The 20,241-nt window shown below is 43.3% G+C and overlaps 1 protein-coding gene across 4 annotated transcripts in view; it reads left to right on the plus strand.

Annotated features, from left to right (window-relative positions):
• Nucleotides 1-20,241, plus strand: part of IDO2 (indoleamine 2,3-dioxygenase 2) — a 66,111-nt gene that overhangs the window by 26,444 nt on the left and 19,426 nt on the right. For all 4 annotated transcript variants that reach the window (XM_027529971.1, XM_027529970.1, XM_027529969.1 and 1 more), the window contains 4 exons: nucleotides 2,742-2,860; nucleotides 4,344-4,358; nucleotides 6,323-6,422; nucleotides 7,831-7,948. In XM_027529971.1, coding sequence (XP_027385772.1) covers nucleotides 2,742-2,860; nucleotides 4,344-4,358; nucleotides 6,323-6,422; nucleotides 7,831-7,948 — 352 coding nt within the window. The remainder of the gene's footprint in view (nucleotides 1-2,741; nucleotides 2,861-4,343; nucleotides 4,359-6,322; nucleotides 6,423-7,830; nucleotides 7,949-20,241) is intronic.

The following is a 20,241-nucleotide window of genomic DNA, read 5'->3' on the forward strand; positions in this document are numbered from 1 at the left end:
CAGTGTTCACAACCTCATACACTAAGTATAGCAATGCCGTACCCATTTTACAGACCGCCAAGGACTACAGAAGGTAAATTTCTGGCCCAAGGCTAGGTAGCAAGTTTGTGGAAAAGCCAGGGTCACAACCCAGACCTTCTGATTTCCCTAATGCAGCCTTCATTCCCCAGAGACACACATTACCGTTTATAACACTATGCTTATTTTTTTGATGTTGCTTGTTATCTACCACATGCTGGTCTGTCTCTTAAAATTTCATGCAAATCTCTTCTGACTCCTTGCATAACTTTTTACAGTTTTTATCTGAATCTCAGAACATGAAGTCTTTGAGTTTCACTTACCTCAGTATAAATTACTATTGGTTTCACTTTTTTATAAATGGACCTTTTACAGAAATCAGGATGTTACCCTTGTTTTGCTCCTCCAAGCTTGAGTGAGCTACCTGTTCTTAATTTGTTTGCCTAGGTTTATTCTACCATTTGTATCTCAAGTAAATAGAGGAGACTCCCAGTGATGAAAGCAAAGCAAAGTGAGATAAGAGACAGGACGTAAGCAGAGAGCTGCTGCAGACTGTTTTAATGTCAGGACATCTAACTTCAGAGTCATGTGTCTGATGTTGGAAAGTTTGAAGTCTAGGCACACATGATGGAACACCCCAATGGATTTTTCCTCCTCTTTCTGTTCTCCAGACCAGCATCCTCAATTGGGGAAGGGATGAAGTAGGTGACAAGGGAGGAAGACACCAGCTTCTGGTGTGTCTACGACCTTCCAGATCACCACTGAGCTCCCTACGCCCATTCCCACATGCAACCTCAAACCATCTCTACTTTCCCTGTATTTCCTCCTTTAACTTTTCTTACTATAGAGACACCTCATTTCTGCACTGTCTGTCCCTCCCTTCTCCTGCCCTCCATCTTTCCCAGCATCAGGGTCTTTTCCAGTGAGTCAGTTCTTCACATCAGGTGGCCAAAGGACTGCTTCAGCTTTAGCATCAGTCCTTCCAATGAATATTCAGGACTGATTTCCTTTAGGATGGACTGGTTGGATCTCCTTGCAGTCCAAGGGAGTCTCAAGAGTATTCTCCAGCACCACAGTTTGAAAGCATCTTCAGTGCTCAGCTTTCTTTATGGTCCAACTTTCACACCCATATATGACTACTGAAAAATCATAACTTTGACTATACGGACCTTTGTCTCAGATTTTTAATATGCTGTCTACCCTTGTCATAGCTTTCCTTCCAAGGAGCAAATGTCTTTTTAATTTTGTGGCTGCAGCCACTGCAGTGATTTTGGAGCCCAAGAAAATAAAATCTGTCACTGCTTCCACTTTTTCCCCATCTATTTGCCATGAAGTGATGGGACTGGATGTCATGATCCTAGTTTTACGAATGCTGAGTTTTAAGCCAGCTCTCTTTCATCCTCATCAAGAGGCTCTTTGGGTCCTCTCCACTTTCTATGAATAGATATTTTTACTTTAAGGGGGAAGGAAGTTGGAAGTGGGAAAGAGGAGGCATAAGAATTCTTTTGGATCTATTTAGCTTTGTTGATGGTTAGAGCCCCCCACTCCCATCCCCATGGGTCCTGGTAATTTTTCTGGATATTTGGACAAATAGAGTTCTTTAGAGTGGCCCTCAGATTACTCAGGGATTGAATGGGGACTGTCCTAAGGTGACTTACTTGAAGTTGCTATTGGGTATGATGAAATGTTCTAGTCTTCCCATCCATCTCTCTGAGGAAAGGACACACACACACACATATATATACAAGTATATACACATATTTGTTCCTAAAACTAAGACTGTACACAAAACACTTGTATGCATTTATCTATATTATGTATCTGGATATATATAAATACATATATATACAGAGAGAAAGAGGGATATTTTCCCACTGCTCATGAACTCAATCCCCACTTACACCTCAACATTTGTTCATGCTCTGCATTGTACAATTTTCAGAGATTATTTTATACTATATATGTACATGCATGTTCCAATTTTGTACTTTTCACATATATTTCAGACCATACTCATAAATAATACATCCACTAGGTTGTTAAAGAATAAATATGAGAGTGAATTGTGTGTTATACTTGTATTAATTATATGGATATATGTTAATTAATTATATACATTAATTACATGGATTAATTATATGGATCACTCATATAATTCCATTTTTATTCTCAGGTTGTTTCTTTACCACACAATTTTTAGGAATTAAAAACAGATTGACATAGTTGCTCAGTCATGTCCAACTCTTTGAGACCCCATGAACTGGGGCTTTGTCAGGCTCCTCTGTCCAGGGGATGCTCTGGGCAAGGATACTGGAGCGAGTTGCCATGCCCTCCTCCAGGGGATCTTCCTGACCCAGGGATGGAACCCACATCTCTTATGCCTCCTGCATTGGCAGGTAGGCTCTTTACTGCTAGTACCACCTGGGAAGCTCATACACTATTGATACCATGTATAAAATAGATAACAAATGAGAACCTAGTATATAGCACAGGGAACTCTACTCAGTGCTCTGTGGTGACCTAAAAAAAATCCGAAAAAAAGGGGATGTATGTACACATGTAGCTGATTCACTTTCCTGTACTAACTACACAGGAGCTAATTATACAGAAACTAACACAGCATTGTAAAACAATTATATGCCAATAAAAAGAAAAGAGACAGATTGTGTCCTCCATTGCATTCTTTCTATAATGTGCTAACTGTCTGCATTTATGTCCGCAAGATTCTGCCAAGAAACCTTGCCTTGCCCTTTGTTGAGGTCTCCAGGAACCTGGGGCTCCCTCCTATCCTTGTTCACTCGGACTTGGTGCTGGCCAACTGGGCTACTAGGAACCCAGGAGGGTAAGACAGGAGAGGGTGCTTGGGATCTGAACAAATGAAAACCGGATAAGGGAGAGGTTTGTGATTTCTCTTGCTACAGGAAAAGTCCAAACTTTGTCAGCTCTTTTGGATAAGGGATGCTCATATTTATTACCTGGGGCCTTCCCTCGTGGCTCAGATATTAAAGAATCTGCCTGCAATGTGGAGACCCAGGTTCGATCCCTGGGTCCAGAAGATCCCCTGGAGAAGGAAATGGCCACCCACTCCAGTATTCTAGCCTAGGAAATTCCATAAACAGAGGAGCCTGGCATGCTACAATCCATGTGGTCACAAGGAGTCAGACACGACTGAGTGACTAACACACTTGTGGTGCCAAAGAAGGGGTGAACTTAAACACAAGTTCAAAATTCATAGTTCACAGGAGTTTCCTCTCAACCCACTCTGAACACACTGGGACAGGTTGTTACAAAGATATAAAAGGAACAAGATAAATTTTCTGCATGGCCACAGTCTCAGTGTTTTGAGTCTGATATGTATATTGAGATTTGGCTCACTCTGTTACACCAAGACCTGTAGGGAAGAAAACTTTGCCCTTCTTCACATCTAGGCTCCTTGGCTAGTCTAATCATCAAACTGACACAAGACAGATGAACAGAGGGGGCTTCCCAGATGGTGCTGGCGGTAAAGAACCTGCCTGCCCAAGCAGAAGATGTAAGAGATGCGAATTCAGTCCCCTGGGTCGGGAAGATCCCCTGGAGGAGGGCATGGCAACCCACTCCAGTATTCTAGCCTGGAGAATCCCATGGGCAGAGGAGCCTGGTTGGCTATGGTCCATAGGGTTACAAACAGAGAGACACGCCTGAAGCGACTTAGCACTCATGTACGCACAGATGAACAGAGGAAAAACAAATTTAATTTGCACATGTTGGAACTCCATAAAAATATGAAGCTGAAGATGTGACTGAAGCGGGCAGCTTTTATACCTTCTAGACAAGGAAGCAGTACATTTGTAAAAACTTGACAAGACACTGGGGTTTAGGCTTGGGGTAGCTAATTAGGGGAGAGGTAGCAAGGCTTGTTTCTACAAGCCCCACTGCCCTGACTCCTTGTCTCTGGTGATAAGACTATCTCTCTACCTCCTGGTACAGGGAGGACGCCCTTCACCTGGAAGATTTACTTCCTCCTTTCAGGGGCACAAAGAGGTCAGCGTGTCCTTTTGGCATCTGCTGTTTCTCAAGTACCTTTAATTGAAAATAATCCACCAAAGTGGTGTATTTGGGATGGTGCATTCTCCTGCCCTCGGGTCCATAGTCTAGTCACAGCCCTTGACATCCAAACTGTGTGTGTGTGTGTGTGTGTGTGTGTGTGTGTGTGTGTCTGCGGTTCATTTGCTCACAAATGCACAAGACTTGTGTACACATGACCCTGGAAGGCATATCAAGTTTGCAAACTGATTTGTTCCTTTCTTTTCTTTTTCTTTTCTCAATCACTGAACTTGGACTAGACCCCTGGAAATCAGGTAAGCTATCAGAAACCCTTCACTCACTTTAGTTCAGTTCAGTCACTCAGTTGTATCTGACTCTTTGAGACCCCAGACTCACTTTAGGATTTTCCTAACTGTAAAAACTTACAATAAAATAAACACACAAAAAAGAAAGCATCCCATATTGCATGTATAATATATAAATTATAGAAATGCACACACACAAAAAAGACTAGAACATATGCCTCAAATCAACAGCCCAAATGTTAACAATAGTTGTCTCTGCTATGTGTAAATTAAGGAATTAATTTTCTTTGCTACATTTTCCAGTTTGTACATTTAAAAAAAAGTAAAAGGCAACGCAAGAAGAGAAAACAAACAAACTACTACTCACCACCCCTTAAACACCAAAGCTTCACCAGTTCTCTAATTCTTTGTGATTTTTTTCAAGTCTAATGATCTAGTGGTAAAGAACCCGCCTGCAATGCAGCAATGCAGAAGTAAGAGACATGGGTTTGATCCCTGGGCCAGGAAGATACCCTGTAGGAGCGCATGGCAACCCACTCCATTACTCTTGCCTGGAGAATCCCACAGACAGAGGAGACTGGCAGGCTACAGTCCATGGGGTTGCACAGAGTCGGACACAACTGAACCAACTTAGCACACATGCACGCGAAATCTGAAAAAGATCTCTGGTCTCACCATAACTTCTATGAAAGGACAAAGGGCAGGTTGTGGCTGCTACAGCTACAGAATCCCTTTGAAATATTACAGAGACTGGAGCTTGCAGGACAAGTCTGGTTGAGACATTTTTAAACTCCTCTTTCACTAGAGAGCACAGTTAACCTCTAAGTTGACATTGCCTCTCTAATCAACAAACCTCAGCTCAATAAGGGGTTCAGCATAAAAGCTTTAGCTCGGAAGATGGAGAGATGAAGGGTGAAGACCCCATTTTGCACAGAAATGTGACTCTGCTGAAACTATGGGGGTCCCTGACTTAGTTTTCTTTTGTGTTTTTCATTTCTTCTTGTTTTTAAAATGTTAGAGGCAGACGTGATTTATGGAATGAAGTTTGCATGCTTCATAGACTGGATCCAGCTCTGGGGTATTTGAATCCATGTGATAATAGGTCATTTAAGAATGATAATCTAACTAATACAATTATGTAAAGTTTAAAAATAAAATAAAATTTAAAAAAATGATCATCTATTAGTCTTCAGCTTTCACTACTATAATACAGAATTTGGTGGGGGATGGGGCGGGGGGGAGACTGATTAGAGAGAGTCCCAGCCTGAGTTATGAAACAGCTCTCAGTTTCATAACAGGTCCAGTGACTAAGCAACTGGATGAACTTGGGCAAGTGAGTTTGCTTCTTTGGGCCATATTTTTCTGTCTGTAGAAAAGGGGTGTGGAGTTAGCCATGGCCTGGGCCTTCCAGGTGGCTCAGATGGTAAAGAACCTGCCTGCAGTGTGGCAGACACAGGTTCAGTTCAGTCCCTGGATTGGGAAGATCCCCTGGAGAAGGGCACGGCAACCCAATCCAGTATTCTTGCCTGGGAAATCCCATGGACAGTGGAGCCTGGTAGGCCACAGTTCATGGAGTCCCAAAGATTCGGACATGACAGAGCAACTATCATTTTATGCTTCCTGGAGCTCTATGACTCTGTATTCCTAACAGGAAGGGTGTGTGAAAAATCAGCCCTACTCATCCACTTGTGCTTTAGTGGTTTCCTGAGGTGGAAGTGATGGTCTGGGACCATCAAGGCTGTGCCAGACTTTGGGAGCTCAGCTCAGGTGAACTTGGACTGCAGCAGATGTTTCCCTTTCCTTCCTGAATGTTGCTGAAGAGCTGTTTGTCCTCAGTCATCTTGCAGAGCTGAGAAGGTTAGCTGCTGGTTCCACCTTGGACTAGCAGTTACCTGACTCAAGGCCACTGCTGGGCCCTGCATACTCACTGTGCCCAAACCTCTCTAACCACGTGGTCATCTGTCCCTCCCAAGGAACTTGGACACCATCATCTCATTCCCTGGGGGAGAAAGCCTGCGTGGTTTTATACTGGTGACTGTTCTGGTGGAGAAAGCAGCTGTGCCTGGGATTAAGGTATCTTTCCACCCAAAGCACTTTTTTTTTTCCTAAATGAGAAATCTGTCTGAGCTTTCCTTCCCACCCAGACCCTTTCCCTGCAGTGACTGAATCAATATAGACTCCTGTTTTGGTTAGTTAAGCAAAGAGATATACGTTCTAGCTCCCTTTCCTCAACTACCATAAAGCTTAGAATTGACCACTTGCCCATCAACAAACAAACATTGTTCTAGGCAATGGGAGATCTGGGGGAATAAGAAAGACATTGCTCTGGCCTCCAACTGAGGCTCAGGATCCAGTGGGGGAAGGTGAGCTGATATAGGGTGTAATGAGAAAAAGAATGCTGAGTTTCATGTAAAGACATCTAAAATCTAATTCAGACTCAACAGGTTGGGCAAAACTCCCCACGGGAAATAACAGATCTGAAAGTTAATCCCTGAGTAATGTAGACAGAGAGACAGAGATGGAGAGACAGAGGCTGATCTCTGGCAGAAGGAGACGCCATACAAAGGCTCTGAGTTCAAATGAACCATCCTTGAGAACCAACCAAGACCTACTGTATAGCACGGGGAACTAGACACACGTGTATGTATGGTTGAATCCCTTCGCTGTCCACCTGAAACTATCACAACATTGTTAATTAGCTATACCGTCAATATAAAATGAAAAGTTAAAAAAATTTAAAAAAAACTAGCTAAACTAAAAATGTATCATCCTTGAGGTCACCTAGCCCTTTGGGGTTTTAAACTTGAATCCCTTTAAGGCTCAGGCAGGTCCCAAGAAGGTCAGATGTCCACAGAGCATCCACGTCTTGCCTAGAGATGTTGGAGTTAGATTTCTGTTTTCACCACCTTCCCTGATAAGCATATTTTGGGTGCCTTCTGTGTCAAGAGTGGGGTGACCAGATTGGGCTACCATTATTACTGCTCCCTCCTTCACTGTAAAACTGTGTGGTCACTTTACTCCTCATCCATGTGTTTATTCTGTGTGTTTATTATGGAAACAAAATAAAATACTGGTAAGGGGTTCAGACAAAGCGGAGGCTGCTAATGAAGGGGGCTCTGGAGCTGAGGGCTCCACAGATTCTGATTTTCTGTAAGACAGAGTTGAGGAGTGAAGGTGTCCCAATTCAAGGCATAGAAGTAGGAAGGATGCTCATGTGTGATAACTCCAGAAGAAGGAAGGAGGGAAATGAGGGAGGGAGGCCCTTGAGAGGGACAAGAAGGAGCAGCCAGTGGAAAGATCCAGAAAGACCTAACCAGGTCCATCCAGCTGGTGACCAGAGAGACTGTCCTGTCAGGAGGATCTCACGGCCAATCCAGTGAGGAGCGCTCCCCAGGGGAGCAGGCAGAGGGCTGCCCTTCCTGGACTCCCCACCTCAGTGGATCGTAAGTGAATGCACTGAGGGACTGAATCTTGTCTCCAGGCCCTGGTTCAGGCCGTGAATGCCATCTTGCAGTCCAGCCCAGACTCCTTGCTTCAAGCCCTGCAGCGACTGAGGGTCTCCATCCAGGACATCACCGGAGCCTTGGGACAAATGCACGGTACATGCTTCTGATGCCTGAGGGCTCTCCTGGTGGGGAAAAGGGCCTGAAGGCTGGGCAGAATCCAGGGGATGGTGCTGCTGTGTTAGCCTGGTTTTAAGGTAACTGCTGTTCAGACTATTGGAAAATGAGCTCTCGGTTGGCAGGGATATTTTCATGCTTTTGCCCTCCTTTCCATTTACTTGCAGTTAGGGTGATTTCCTATTTTCGGCCATTGCGTTTCTGTGTGTTGAGGTCTCACGTGAAGCTTGGGAAGAGGGGAGGGGCACACATATGGCTTATACCCGCTTTATCCAGCAATGACCCTGGTCCCAGAGAACATGACTGATCTTGGCTTCTTCAGTTCTTTTCTGTGGCCAGCGAAGGGATAGGTTGTCCTAGGAGTGGCCACTTAAAGGTCACACCCTTCGCCAACTGCCTAAGTATTATTCTGGTGATCACATCACTTGGCAATTTCTGGGCAGCTACTCAACTTCCTCTCTCAGGAAAAACTCCAAAACTGAAATGGAAAAGGGCCTGATCTTTTTAATAAAGGAAAAGGAGCTGAACGTCTGTTACTTCTGCAAAACAAAATAGATTCTAGTAAAAGAGAGTGTTTATAGGAAATGGAGCAGGAGGGAGGGAGCTGGAAACTGGATGGAGCTCAGTTTTATCCTTTCATTAAAAGGATAGATTGTCATTGCAGACTCTGCAAAATTCATCTGATTACATACTCTTTCATTCAAAGGCCTCTTTTTACATGTCAGAGTCACATCTCCCCATTTCCCTGAATTTTAATTTAATTTTTTTTAAGTTGGAAAAAGAAATTTTATTTTTTTATTTTCATTTTTTTTAACTTTACAATATTGTATTGGTTTTGCCATTTTAATTTTAAAGCCCTCCCAATCACGAGTAGGTCTCTTGCCAAACCAGCTCTCCCAGCTTAGTGAGATGGATTTTAGTTTGGCCAAGGTGCCCAGAGTGTGTTACTCAGGATGTCAGGACCACTAGAGAGACGTTGCAGGTGTCCAGATCATATGAATGAGCAGAAGTGAGTGGTTCAGAAGGTCATGGGAGGCCCTCCACCCTGTCACAGGTATGTCCCGGCAAGGTGGCCTTAGCCCTGTCTGGCTCTCACACATTTCCCTAGTTCTCATTCTCCAAGTCACTTCTACAGCCTGGGCCAACCTTTAGCTTTCTTCCTTATACCGTGCAGGAGGTCTGATGGCCTGGGAAGGTGATGGGATGATTTCTCTTGTGTCACCCCAAGGCAAATTTGCCCACACAGACATCCTATACAGGTGTCTACTATAAAAAGTGACTACTAGTCACTGCAGTAAGAGACATGACCGTCTCTGCCTGCAACTTTCAAAAGCAACCCCAACAGCATCTTCCACCCTCTATGCTCCTTAACCATGTGGCCTGAATTCTCTCATCAAAGGGTGAAGCCTGTGTGACGTATGTGGGCTTGTGACATGCCTGTGACCAGTAGAACTCAGCAGAAGTGGCACAGCATGACTTCCCAGGCAGGTTGAGAAAATCTGATGCAGCTGCCATGCTGTGCTCTGAGTCACAATGAGAAAAGTCAACTGGGGTCACCAGGGCATCAAAAAGGATGTCAGACCACACAGAGAGGCCAAGTGTAGGGGCCCCATTGGGCACTTGGCACAGGGGTGAATAAGCCCCTGGGAGAGTCTTAAGTTCCCACTGCCCAGGCACCTTCAGTTCCATCTCCTCAGCTGAGGATCCAAGCACTGTGAAGCAGATAGCCATCTCTGCTGAGTCTGGCCCTGATTCCTGCCCTGCAGGGCCGTGCTCACAATACAATGGTTATTCTATGCTACTGAATCTGAGTGGTTTGTTACTTAACCATGGTAACCAGAAAAGTGACATTATAAAAATGATAGATAATAGAAAGTTCAAGGTGTAAGGAATCACATGAATGTTTTAGTCATTGGTTGAATTTCTTTGGTAGTTGAATTTCGTCTGCTTGATAAATAGAGCTCAGCTTCACTGCTTTCCTCCCCTAAATGGAGCTTTCCAAGATTCCTTCTTTCTGAGCTCAGCTTTAGCACGAATTGTTTCTTCCTTTTCCCCACAAAGTCCTCCTTTCCAGGAATTTTCTGATCTGGAGTCATGCCTGAAGGAGTGCCCAAGGCAGAGGAGGAGGCAGGGCCAAGGCAGAGCCTCTTTGCTCTAGGGCTGCAGTTGACATAAGAGAACCACCCTGCAGTGAACTTTGTCACATAATCTCAGTCCAGCTCACACAGGATTTCCACTTGACAGTTTTACCCAGTTCTCACTGCTGACTGGAAATCAAACCCAGACAATTCTATTCCCATAGCCTGACTCCCCCCAAAACAGAAGTCCATCACCACGTCACACATGGGGACCTTCACACTGCACACCTGCAGGACCCAGGTTCAGCTCTCCTGTTTTGGTGGTAAACAAGCAAATCAACCAGGTCAGAGCTTTGGGCTCCGTTGGAAGGCTAAGCTGTGCTAGGATTTCCAGGCATCCAAAATATGAGTAAGTCTGGATTTCAAGCCTGTGTGATTATTAAGGGCCCTTGTTCTCTGAGTTTATTTTCTCAGAAAAGCTGAGGGATAATTATTCTCTCTGAAAAGCCGTGAAAACTGTTGCCTTGTATTTTCTTCTGACGCAACACCATTTCTGGCTTACCCTTTGTCAACTACAAACTGGCACTTACCAAGAGCATTGCCAAAGAGTGAACAAAAAAGGCATTTGCCATCTGCCTCTATGGAGATTGAACCCCATGCTGCTACAGCTATCGACCTTCAACAACCCCAAAGGGAGTTCAGGGTGGAGTGAGGCACTCTGTGCTCCAGGGAATCTGGTGAGACAGGTCTTTAGATAGTTGGATGTTTTTAGGAACAGATTTTATGATCTAAATCGTTGTATCTCCTCATATCTAGTTCAGTTCAGTTCAGTTCAGTCGCTCAGTCGTGTCCGACTCTTTGTGACCCCATGAATCGCAGCACACCGGGCCTCCCTGTCCATCAGCAACTCCCGGAGTTCACTCAGACTCACGTCCATCAAGTCGGTGATGCCATCCAGCCATCTCATCCTCTGTCATCCCCTTCTCCTCCTGCCCCCAATCCCTCCCAGCATCAGAGTCTTTTCCAATGAGTCAACTCTTCGCATGAGGTGGCCAAAGTACTGGAGTTTCAGCCTTAGCATCATTCCTTCCAAAGAAATCCCAGGGCTGATCTCCTTCAGAATGGACTGGTTGGATCTCCTTGCAGTCCAAGGGACTCTCAAGAGTCTTCTCCAACACCACAGTTCAAAAGCATCAATTCTTCGGCGCTCAGCTTTCTTCACAGTCCAACTCTCACATCCATACATGACCACTGGAAAAACCATAGCCTTGACTAGACGGACCTTTGTTGACAAAGCAATGTCTCTGCTTTTCAATATGCTATCTAGGTTGGTCATAACATATTCTCTCTCACATCTAGAGAAGCACTAAATCCCTTCATGGTGACATCAGATCCTCATGACTAACAAAAAACCTTTTGTAAAATGGGTGCTTCATGACATTGAACTCCCCCTTCACTGAAACCTTATATATTGACTTTCCCCCACTGCCACTTTGGAGCAGTCTCTCAGGTATCTGAGGTACTGCCTCCCTGTCTGCAGTCCTCATTTTGCCCCAAATAAAACTTAACTCACAACTCTCTAGTTGTATATATATATATATATTTTTTTTGGTCGACACCTTAGTAGCTGTAGGGATTGTTCTTTTATTAGTGATGAGGGGTCAAAATGTTTGCTTCTGACAGTTTGGTAAGTGTGAATGCCCTTCACATTATTGATTACTTCTGATTACTTCACTTAGTTTTGTCTAAGATATTTTCCTTCTTAACTTCTGAACTTATTTTTTTAATTTTTATACTTTAAAATTTTACTTATTTTTTAAATTAGAGGATAATTGCCTTAGAGTGTGTTATGTTGGTTTCTGCTGTACAACACCACCAATCATTCATAATTATTTATATATAGATATGGGCTTCCCCGGTGGCTTAGCCATAGAGAATCCACCTGCAATGCAGGAGATGCGGGTTCAAACCCTGGGTCAGAAAGATTCCCTGGAGGAGAAAATGGTAAACCACTACAGTATTCTTGCCTGGAAAATCCCACAGCTACAGTCCATAGGGTTGCAAAAGAGTCAGGCACGACTTAGCGACTAAACAACAACAGTGTGCCGGCATGCTAAGTTGCTTCAGTTGTATCTGACTCTGCAACCCTATGGACTGTAGCCCACCAGGTTCCACTGTCCATGGGATTCTCCAGGCAAAATACTGGAGTGGGTCGCCATGCCCTCCCCCAGGGGATCTTCCCAACCCAGGGACTGAACCAGTGTCTGTCTCCTGCATTAGCAGGTGGGTCCTTTACCACTTGGGCTTCTCTGATAGCTCAGTTGGTAAAGAATCCATCTGCAATGCAAGAGACCTGGGTTCAATCCTTGGGTTGGGAAGATCCCCTGGAGAAGGGAACGGCTACCCACTCCAGTATTCTGGCCTGGAGAATTCCGTGGACTGTATAGTGCATGGGGTCGCAGAGTCGGACACTGAGCAACTTTCACCATCACTGATATCACATGTTCTTTTACTTTTTATTTACTACTAGTGCCACCTGGGAGGAGAAGGCAATGGCACCCCACTCCAGTACTCTTGCCTGGAAAATCCCATGGACGGAGGAGCCTGGTAGGCTGCAGTCCAGGGGGTCGCTAAGAGTCGGACATGACTGAGCGACTTCACTTTCACTTTTCACTTTGATGCACTGGAGAAGGAAATGGCAACCCACTCCAGTGTTCTTGCCTGGAGAATCCCAGGGATGGGAGAGCCTGGTGGGCTGCTATCTATGGGGTCGCACAGAGTCAGACACGACTGAAGTGACTTAGCAGCAGCGCCACCTGGGAAGCCCCCAAAACAGCAATGTATATATATCCTGTCTCTCTTGAGCCTCCCTCTCCCCACCTATCCTAGTCCTCTAGGTCGTCAACTTGTGAACTTACTTTGTCTAAATCCAGTTGGAAGAGAATGAACACTGTCAACCTTCTCTTCAAATACCATACAATTATATGACCAAGGGACCAAGTTCACATTTCTAAAGTTGTTTTTGCTCATGGACTAGTGACATACAGTAATCTGAATAAACCCAAATTATCTGAGCCATCATCTCTTCCCTTAAATCTAATTTCATCCTGTGAGTGCAGCACGTCTGAAGGCAAGCATACACATATATACACAGGATATTGAACAGTTTTACAAATCTTCACAGAAGATTTCTTAGGGCTGTAAGCAGAAACATGCACATCATACATTGAAGATACCTAAAAATCTACAGTGATCATTACTGTTTTATATGGTGAAGGCTCACTTAGACTTGCTTATATATATATATATATTTTTTTTTTTTTAATTAAAAACATTTTTTTTTTTGGTTGCACTGTATGTGGAATCTCAGTTTCCCAACCAGGGACTGAACCCGAGGCCTCTGCACTGGAAGTGCAGAGCCTTAATTACTGGACTGTTATTTATAACCCTTGCTCTTCACTCCTATGTATACATACATTTTTTTGCCTGTAGGATTTCCTCTAGTGAGAGTCTCTGTTGCTGGGAAACTCATCTAGAAAATGCCTTTTTTTTTCCTTTTATTTATTTATATTTTATTATTTTTATGTTTATTTATATCTTTCATTTTTGCTAGCGACCATATTCTTAGGTGTTGAGTAGATCAGTACTAGTTTCCATTGTTGCTTCTGAGAAGTCTGTCTCCTGTCTTCTTCCCTGTCCTGTCATTTAGTCACTCAGTCATGTCCAACTCTTTCTGTGACCCTGTAGACTGCAGCCTGCCAGGCTCCTCTGTCCATGGAATTCTCCAGGCAAGAGTACTGGAGTGGGTTGCCATTTCCTCCTCACGGGATATTCCTGACCCAGGGATTGAACCCCTGTCTTCTGCTTGGCAGGCAGATTCTTTTCTACTGAGCCACCAGGGAAGCCTTCTCCCTACTTGTCTTCTTTTGTCTGCCTGTTTTCTGTGTTGTTCAGTTTATTACCCCTTGACAATATTATGCTTCTTTACTTGTTATGATTCATTACCCTAGAAAATCCTCAGCCATGAAACCCTCACAAACTGCCTACCTCACTCCCTTTCTGCCTCCTACTGGAACTCTTTTCCTTTCTTTAAATATATCTAAAGAATTTTTACAATGTTGTGTTGTTTCTGCCCTGCTGCTGCTGCTAAGTCGCTTCAGTCGTGTCCGACCCTGTGCGACCCATAGACGGCAGCCCACCAGGCTCCCCATCCTTGGGATTCTCCAGGCAAGAACACTGGAGTGGGTTGCCATTTCCTTTTCCAAAGCAGCATGAAAGTGAAAAGTGAAAATGAAGTCACTCAGTCGTGTCTGACTCTTAGCGACCCCATGGACTGCAGCCCACCAGGCTCTTCTGTCCATGGGATTTTCCAGGCAAGAGTACTGGAGTGGGGCGCCATTGCCTTCTCCGTGTTTCTGCCCTACAATAATGCAAATCAACTACAATTATATTAATGCATACATCCCCTCCCTCCCTCAGTAACCTCCCCCACCACCCATCGCATCTCTTCAGGTCGTAACAGAGCACCAGACTGGACTTCCTGTGCTACGCAATAACTTCCTGTCGGCCATCTTACACCTAACAGTGTATCTCTGTTGATGCTACTTTCTCAATTATCCCACTCCCTCACTCCCTCTCTGTGTCCACAAGTCTACTCTCTACATGTACTTCCTACCGGAACTTTAATTCCGGATGTTAGGCCATTCCTCTTTGCCTTTCATTTTCCTAAAATCTTGCTGCTGTTTTCCATCTCTTTCTTTGGGCTGCATTTTGGATTACTTCTTCCAATCTAATTAAATCCTTTACTCTTCAAACTGCTTCTTACCTACTATTAAAGACACACCCTGAGTAGATTGCTTGGTTTTTCACTTTCAGAAGCTGTTATTCTTTTCAACTCTGTTTTATTTAACTTTCTGTTTCCTATAAATGTTTTCAAGCTGAAATGTGCATGTGGTTCTTTATAATCGGTAGGTGAGATAAGTGTGAGAGTTTTAATATTTGGCACTTCTGTTTCTCTTTTCTCACAGTGGTTGTTGTGTCTCTTTTTTTCTATGTTTGACCTGTTTTGTTTTGTTTTTCCACTTTGTAATGTTTACTGTTCTTGCAATATCATTTGTAGGCAGGCTTTTGGGACTAGAATAGATAAATATTTGTATATGATTCTTTCTGGCTCTTGGGAGCACTAAAATTCTGGATTATTATCTTAGATCAACTTGAGCAAGTAAAGACCCATATGTTGATCTGACAGTTGAACCTGGGCTAAAAATGTACAAAAACAATGATCCCAACTTCTCAGGAACAGATTTTTCTTTTCTTTTTTTTAAGTCCTGTTTTTCTTGGTGCCAAAGTTAGCTCTGATGCCTTCTCCTATGGCAAGCAGGGGTGAATTGAAGGCCTGACTCATACAGAAGTTGAGGGTATAGCATCTGGGGCTCCCTGGATAAGATGAGGAGAGTGTGGAGTAAAATTCCTCACCAAGGCTGGAACCAGGGCTCCTACCATAGCTGCTAAACCAGAGCCCGGATGAATCTGAATTGACAAATGCTTTCAGGGAAAAGTGTCTCTCCAGTTCGGTTTTCTGCATCCCTGAGTTTCTGCTTTCTTTGCATTTTTGCCTAATGGCTCCTTGCTGTCTTTTTGGCTGTTCAATTTTCTTTTGGTTACTTTCATATTTATCCAGCTTTTCCTGTTTGTTTGTTTGTTTTCAGTGGAAGGATAGGTCCAAGTAAAACAGCATTCTGTTACCACAAAGGGAAGTCTTTTTCAAGAGGACTGTTTGCATCTCTTCCTTCCCTTGTGTTTCTGCCATCAGTTCCTCTGCACCTGGCTGTCATCATCTCTTGCCAGGACCCCTGCAGTAGCCTTCTACATCTTGTCTCTCAACTGCCTTTTTCCTAGTCTAATCCACACTCTATACAGAAGCCTGAATTGATGTTTAGGAGTGCAAATCAGATTGTGTCACTTTAGTTCTGAAAACTCTTCAGTTTCTCTCCAAGAACAGTCCAATATGGCAACCTGTAGCCACTGAACACTTGCTACATGGCTGGTGCAACCAAGGAGTTAAATTTTTAGCTGCATTTAATTTTAATTAATTGAAATTGAAATTCAAAAAAACTGAATCAGTATAAAATACTTTTCTATTAGACACAGCTTTAGTGTTAGAAAGATTGACTTTCACCTAATTGTTGAAAATTTAGCATCCAAATTAAAATACACTCTAAGTATAAAATAAATTTTAAGTCTATAAGAATGTACACAGAATCTCAAATAATTATTTTTAGAAACCTCATTAATAATTTTGTGTTGGACACATTTGAAATGATAATATTAGCTAAAACATAGTATTGGTATTAATTTTTTCTTTTTTTTTTTAACCTTTCAAAGTATCTCTAGTAGAAAATTTAAAACTACATGTGACCATCAGGCTTCGCAGGTGGTTCAGTGATAAAGATTCCACCTGGTGATGCAGGAGACGTGAGTTCGATCCCTGTGGGAACTGCACACAAAAAAAGATACAGTTCAGATGGATAGTTCAGTTATGCATCTACAGTGCTTTGTTTTAGATGTTGGTAACAGGTGCTTTCTTTTCTAAGTTGTTTCAGTCGTGTCTGACTCTCTGCAACCCTATGGACTGTAGCCCACCAGGCTCCTCTGTCCATGGGATTCTCCAGGCAAGAATACTGGAGTGAATTACCATGTCCTCCTCCAGGGGATCTTCCTGACCCAGGGATTGAACCAACGTCTCTTAGGTCTCCGTCTCTTGCATTGGCAAGCGAGTTCTTTACCACTAGTGCCACCTGGGAGGAGAAGGCAATGGCACCCCACTCCAGTACTCTTGCCTGGAAAATCCCATGGATGGAGGAGCCTGGTAGGCTGCAGTCCATGGGGTCGCTAAGAGTCGGACACGACTGAAGCGACTTAGCAGCAGTGCCACCTGGGAAGCCCCCAAAACAGCAATGTATATATATCCTCTCTCTCTTGAGCCTCCCTCTCCCCACCTATCCTAGTCCTCTAGGTCGTCAACTTGTGAACTTAGTCTAAATCCAGTTGGAAGAGAATGAACACTGTCAACCTTCTCTTCAAATAGCATACAATTATATGACCAAGGGACCAAGTTCACATTTCTAAAGTTGTTTTTGCTCATGGACTAGTGACACACAGTAATCTGAATAAACCCAAATTATCTGAGCCATCATCTCTTCCTTTAAATCTAATTTCATCCTGTGAGTGCAGCACATCTGAAGGCAAGCATACACATATATACACAGGATATTGAACAGTTTTACAAATCTTCACAGAAGATTTCTTAGGGCTGTAAGCAGAAACATGCACATCATACATCGAAGATACCTAAAAATCTACAGTGATCATTACTGTTTTATATGGTGAAGGCTCACTTAGACTTGCTTATATATATATATATATATATATATATTTTTTTTTTTTAATTAAAAGCATGTGTTTTTTTTTTGGTTGCACTGTATGTGGAATCTCAGTTTCCCAACCAGGGACTGAACCCGAGGCCTCTGCACTGGAAGTGCAGAGCCTTAATTACTGAACTGTTATTTATAACCCTTGCTCTTCACTCCTACGTATACATTTATTTTTTTGCCTGTAGGATTTCCTCTAGTGAGAGTCTCTGTTGCTGGGAAACTCATCTAGAAAATGCCTTTTTTTTTCCTTTTATTTATTTATATTTTATTATTTTTATGTTTATTTATATCTTTCATTTTTGCTAGCGACCATATTCTTAGGTGTTGAGTAGATCAGTACTAGTTTCCATTGTTGCTTCTGAGAAGTCTGTCTCCTGTCTTCTTCCCTGTCCTGTCATTTAGTCACTCAGTCATGTCCAACTCTTTCTGTGACCCTGTAGACTGCAGCCTGCCAGGCTCCTCTGTCCATGGAATTCTCCAGGCAAGAGTACTGGAGTGGGTTGCCATTTCCTCCTCACGGGATATTCCTGACCCAGGGATTGAACCCCTGTCTTCTGCTTGGCAGGCAGATTCTTTTCTACTGAGCCACCAGGGAAGCCTTCTCCCTACTTGTCTTCTTTTGTCTGCCTGTTTTCTGTGTTGTTCAGTTTATTACCCCTTGACAATATTATGCTTCTTTACTTGTTATGATTCATTACCCTAGAAAATCCTCAGCCATGAAACCCTCACAAACTGCCTACCTCACTCCCTTTCTGCCTCCTACTGGAACTCTTTTCCTTTCTTTAAATATATCTAAAGAATTTTTACAATGTTGTGTTGTTTCTGCCCTGCTGCTGCTGCTAAGTCGCTTCAGTCGTGTCCGACCCTGTGCGACCCATAGACGGCAGCCCACCAGGCTCCCCATCCTTGGGATTCTCCAGGCAAGAACACTGGAGTGGGTTGCCATTTCCTTTTCCAAAGCAGCATGAAAGTGAAAAGTGAAAATGAAGTCACTCAGTCGTGTCTGACTCTTAGCGACCCCATGGACTGCAGCCCACCAGGCTCTTCTGTCCATGGGATTTTCCAGGCAAGAGTACTGGAGTGGGGCGCCATTGCCTTCTCCGTGTTTCTGCCCTACAATAATGCAAATCAGCTACAATTATATTAATGCATACATCCCCTCCCTCCCTCAGTAACCTCCCCCACCACCCATCGCATCTCTTCAGGTCGTAACAGAGCACCAGACTGGACTTCCTGTGCTACGCAGTAACTTCCTGTCAGCCATCTTACACCTAACAGTGTATCTCTGTTGATGCTACTTTCTCAATTATCCCACTCCCTCACTCCCTCTCTGTGTCCACAAGTCTACTCTCTACATGTACTTCCTACCGGAACTTTAATTCCGGATGTTAGGCCATTCCTCTTTGCCTTTCATTTTCCTAAAATCTTGCTGCTGTTTTCCATCTCTTTCTTTGGGCTGCATTTTGGATTACTTCTTCCAATCTAATTAAATCCTTTACTCTTCAAACTGCTTCTTACCTACTATTAAAGACACACCCTGAGTAGATTGCTTGGTTTTTCACTTTCAGAAGCTGTTATTCTTTTCAACTCTGTTTTATTTAACTTTCTGTTTCCTATAAATGTTTTCAAGCTGAAATGTGCATGTGGTTTTTTATAATCGGTAGGTGAGATAAGTGTGAGAGTTTTAATATTTGGCACTTCTGTTTCTCTTTTCTCACAGTGGTTGTTGTGTGAGAGTTTTAATATTTGGCACTTCTGTTCTCTTTTCTCACAGTGGTTGTTGTGTCTCTTTTTTTCTATGTTTGACCTGTTTTGTTTTGTTTTTCCACTTTGTAATGTTTACTGTTCTTGCAATATCATTTGTAGGTAGGCTTTTGGGACTAGAATAGAGAAATATTTGTATATGATTCTTTCTGGCTCTTGGGAGCACTAAAATTCTGGATTATCATCTTAGATCAACTTGAGCAAGTAAAGACCCATATGTTGATCTGACAGTTGAACCTGGGCTAAAAGTGTACAAAAACAATGATCCCAACTTCTCAGGAACAGATTTTTCTTTTCTTTTTTTAAGTCCTGTTTTTCTTGGTGCCAAAGTTAGCTCTGATGCCTTCTCCTATGGCAAGCAGGGGTGAATTGAAGGCCTGACTCATACAGAAGTTGAGGGTATAGCATCTGGGGCTCCCTGGATAAGATGAGGAGAGTGTGGAGTAAAATTCCTCACCAAGGCTGGAACCAGGGCTCCTACCATAGCCACTAAACCAGAGCCCGGATGAATCTGAATTGACAAATGCTTTCAGGGAAAAGTGTCTCTCCAGTTCGGTTTTCTGCATCCCTGAGTTTCTGCTTTCTTTGCATTTTTGCCTAATGGCTCCTTGCTGTCTTTTTGGCTGTTCAATTTTCTTTTGGTTACTTTCATATTTATCCAGCTTTTCCTGTTTGTTTGTTTGTTTTCAGTGGAAGGATAGGTCCAAGTAAAACAGCATTCTGTTACCACAAAGGGAAGTCTTTTTCAAGAGGACTGTTTGCATCTCTTCCTTCCCTTGTGTTTCTGCCATCAGTTCCTCTGCACCTGGCTGTCATCATCTCTTGCCAGGACCCCTGCAGTAGCCTTCTACATCTTGTCTCTCAACTGCCTTTTTCCTAGTCTAATCCACACTCTATACAGAAGCCTGAATTGATGTTTAGGAGTGCAAATCAGATTGTGTCACTTTAGTTCTGAAAACTCTTCAGTTTCTCTCCAAGAACAGTCCAATATGGCAAC

The sequence above is a fragment of the Bos indicus x Bos taurus genome, chromosome 27 (assembly GCF_003369695.1).
Source record: "Bos indicus x Bos taurus breed Angus x Brahman F1 hybrid chromosome 27, Bos_hybrid_MaternalHap_v2.0, whole genome shotgun sequence".
Classification (NCBI taxonomy): Eukaryota; Metazoa; Chordata; class Mammalia; order Artiodactyla; family Bovidae; genus Bos; species Bos indicus x Bos taurus.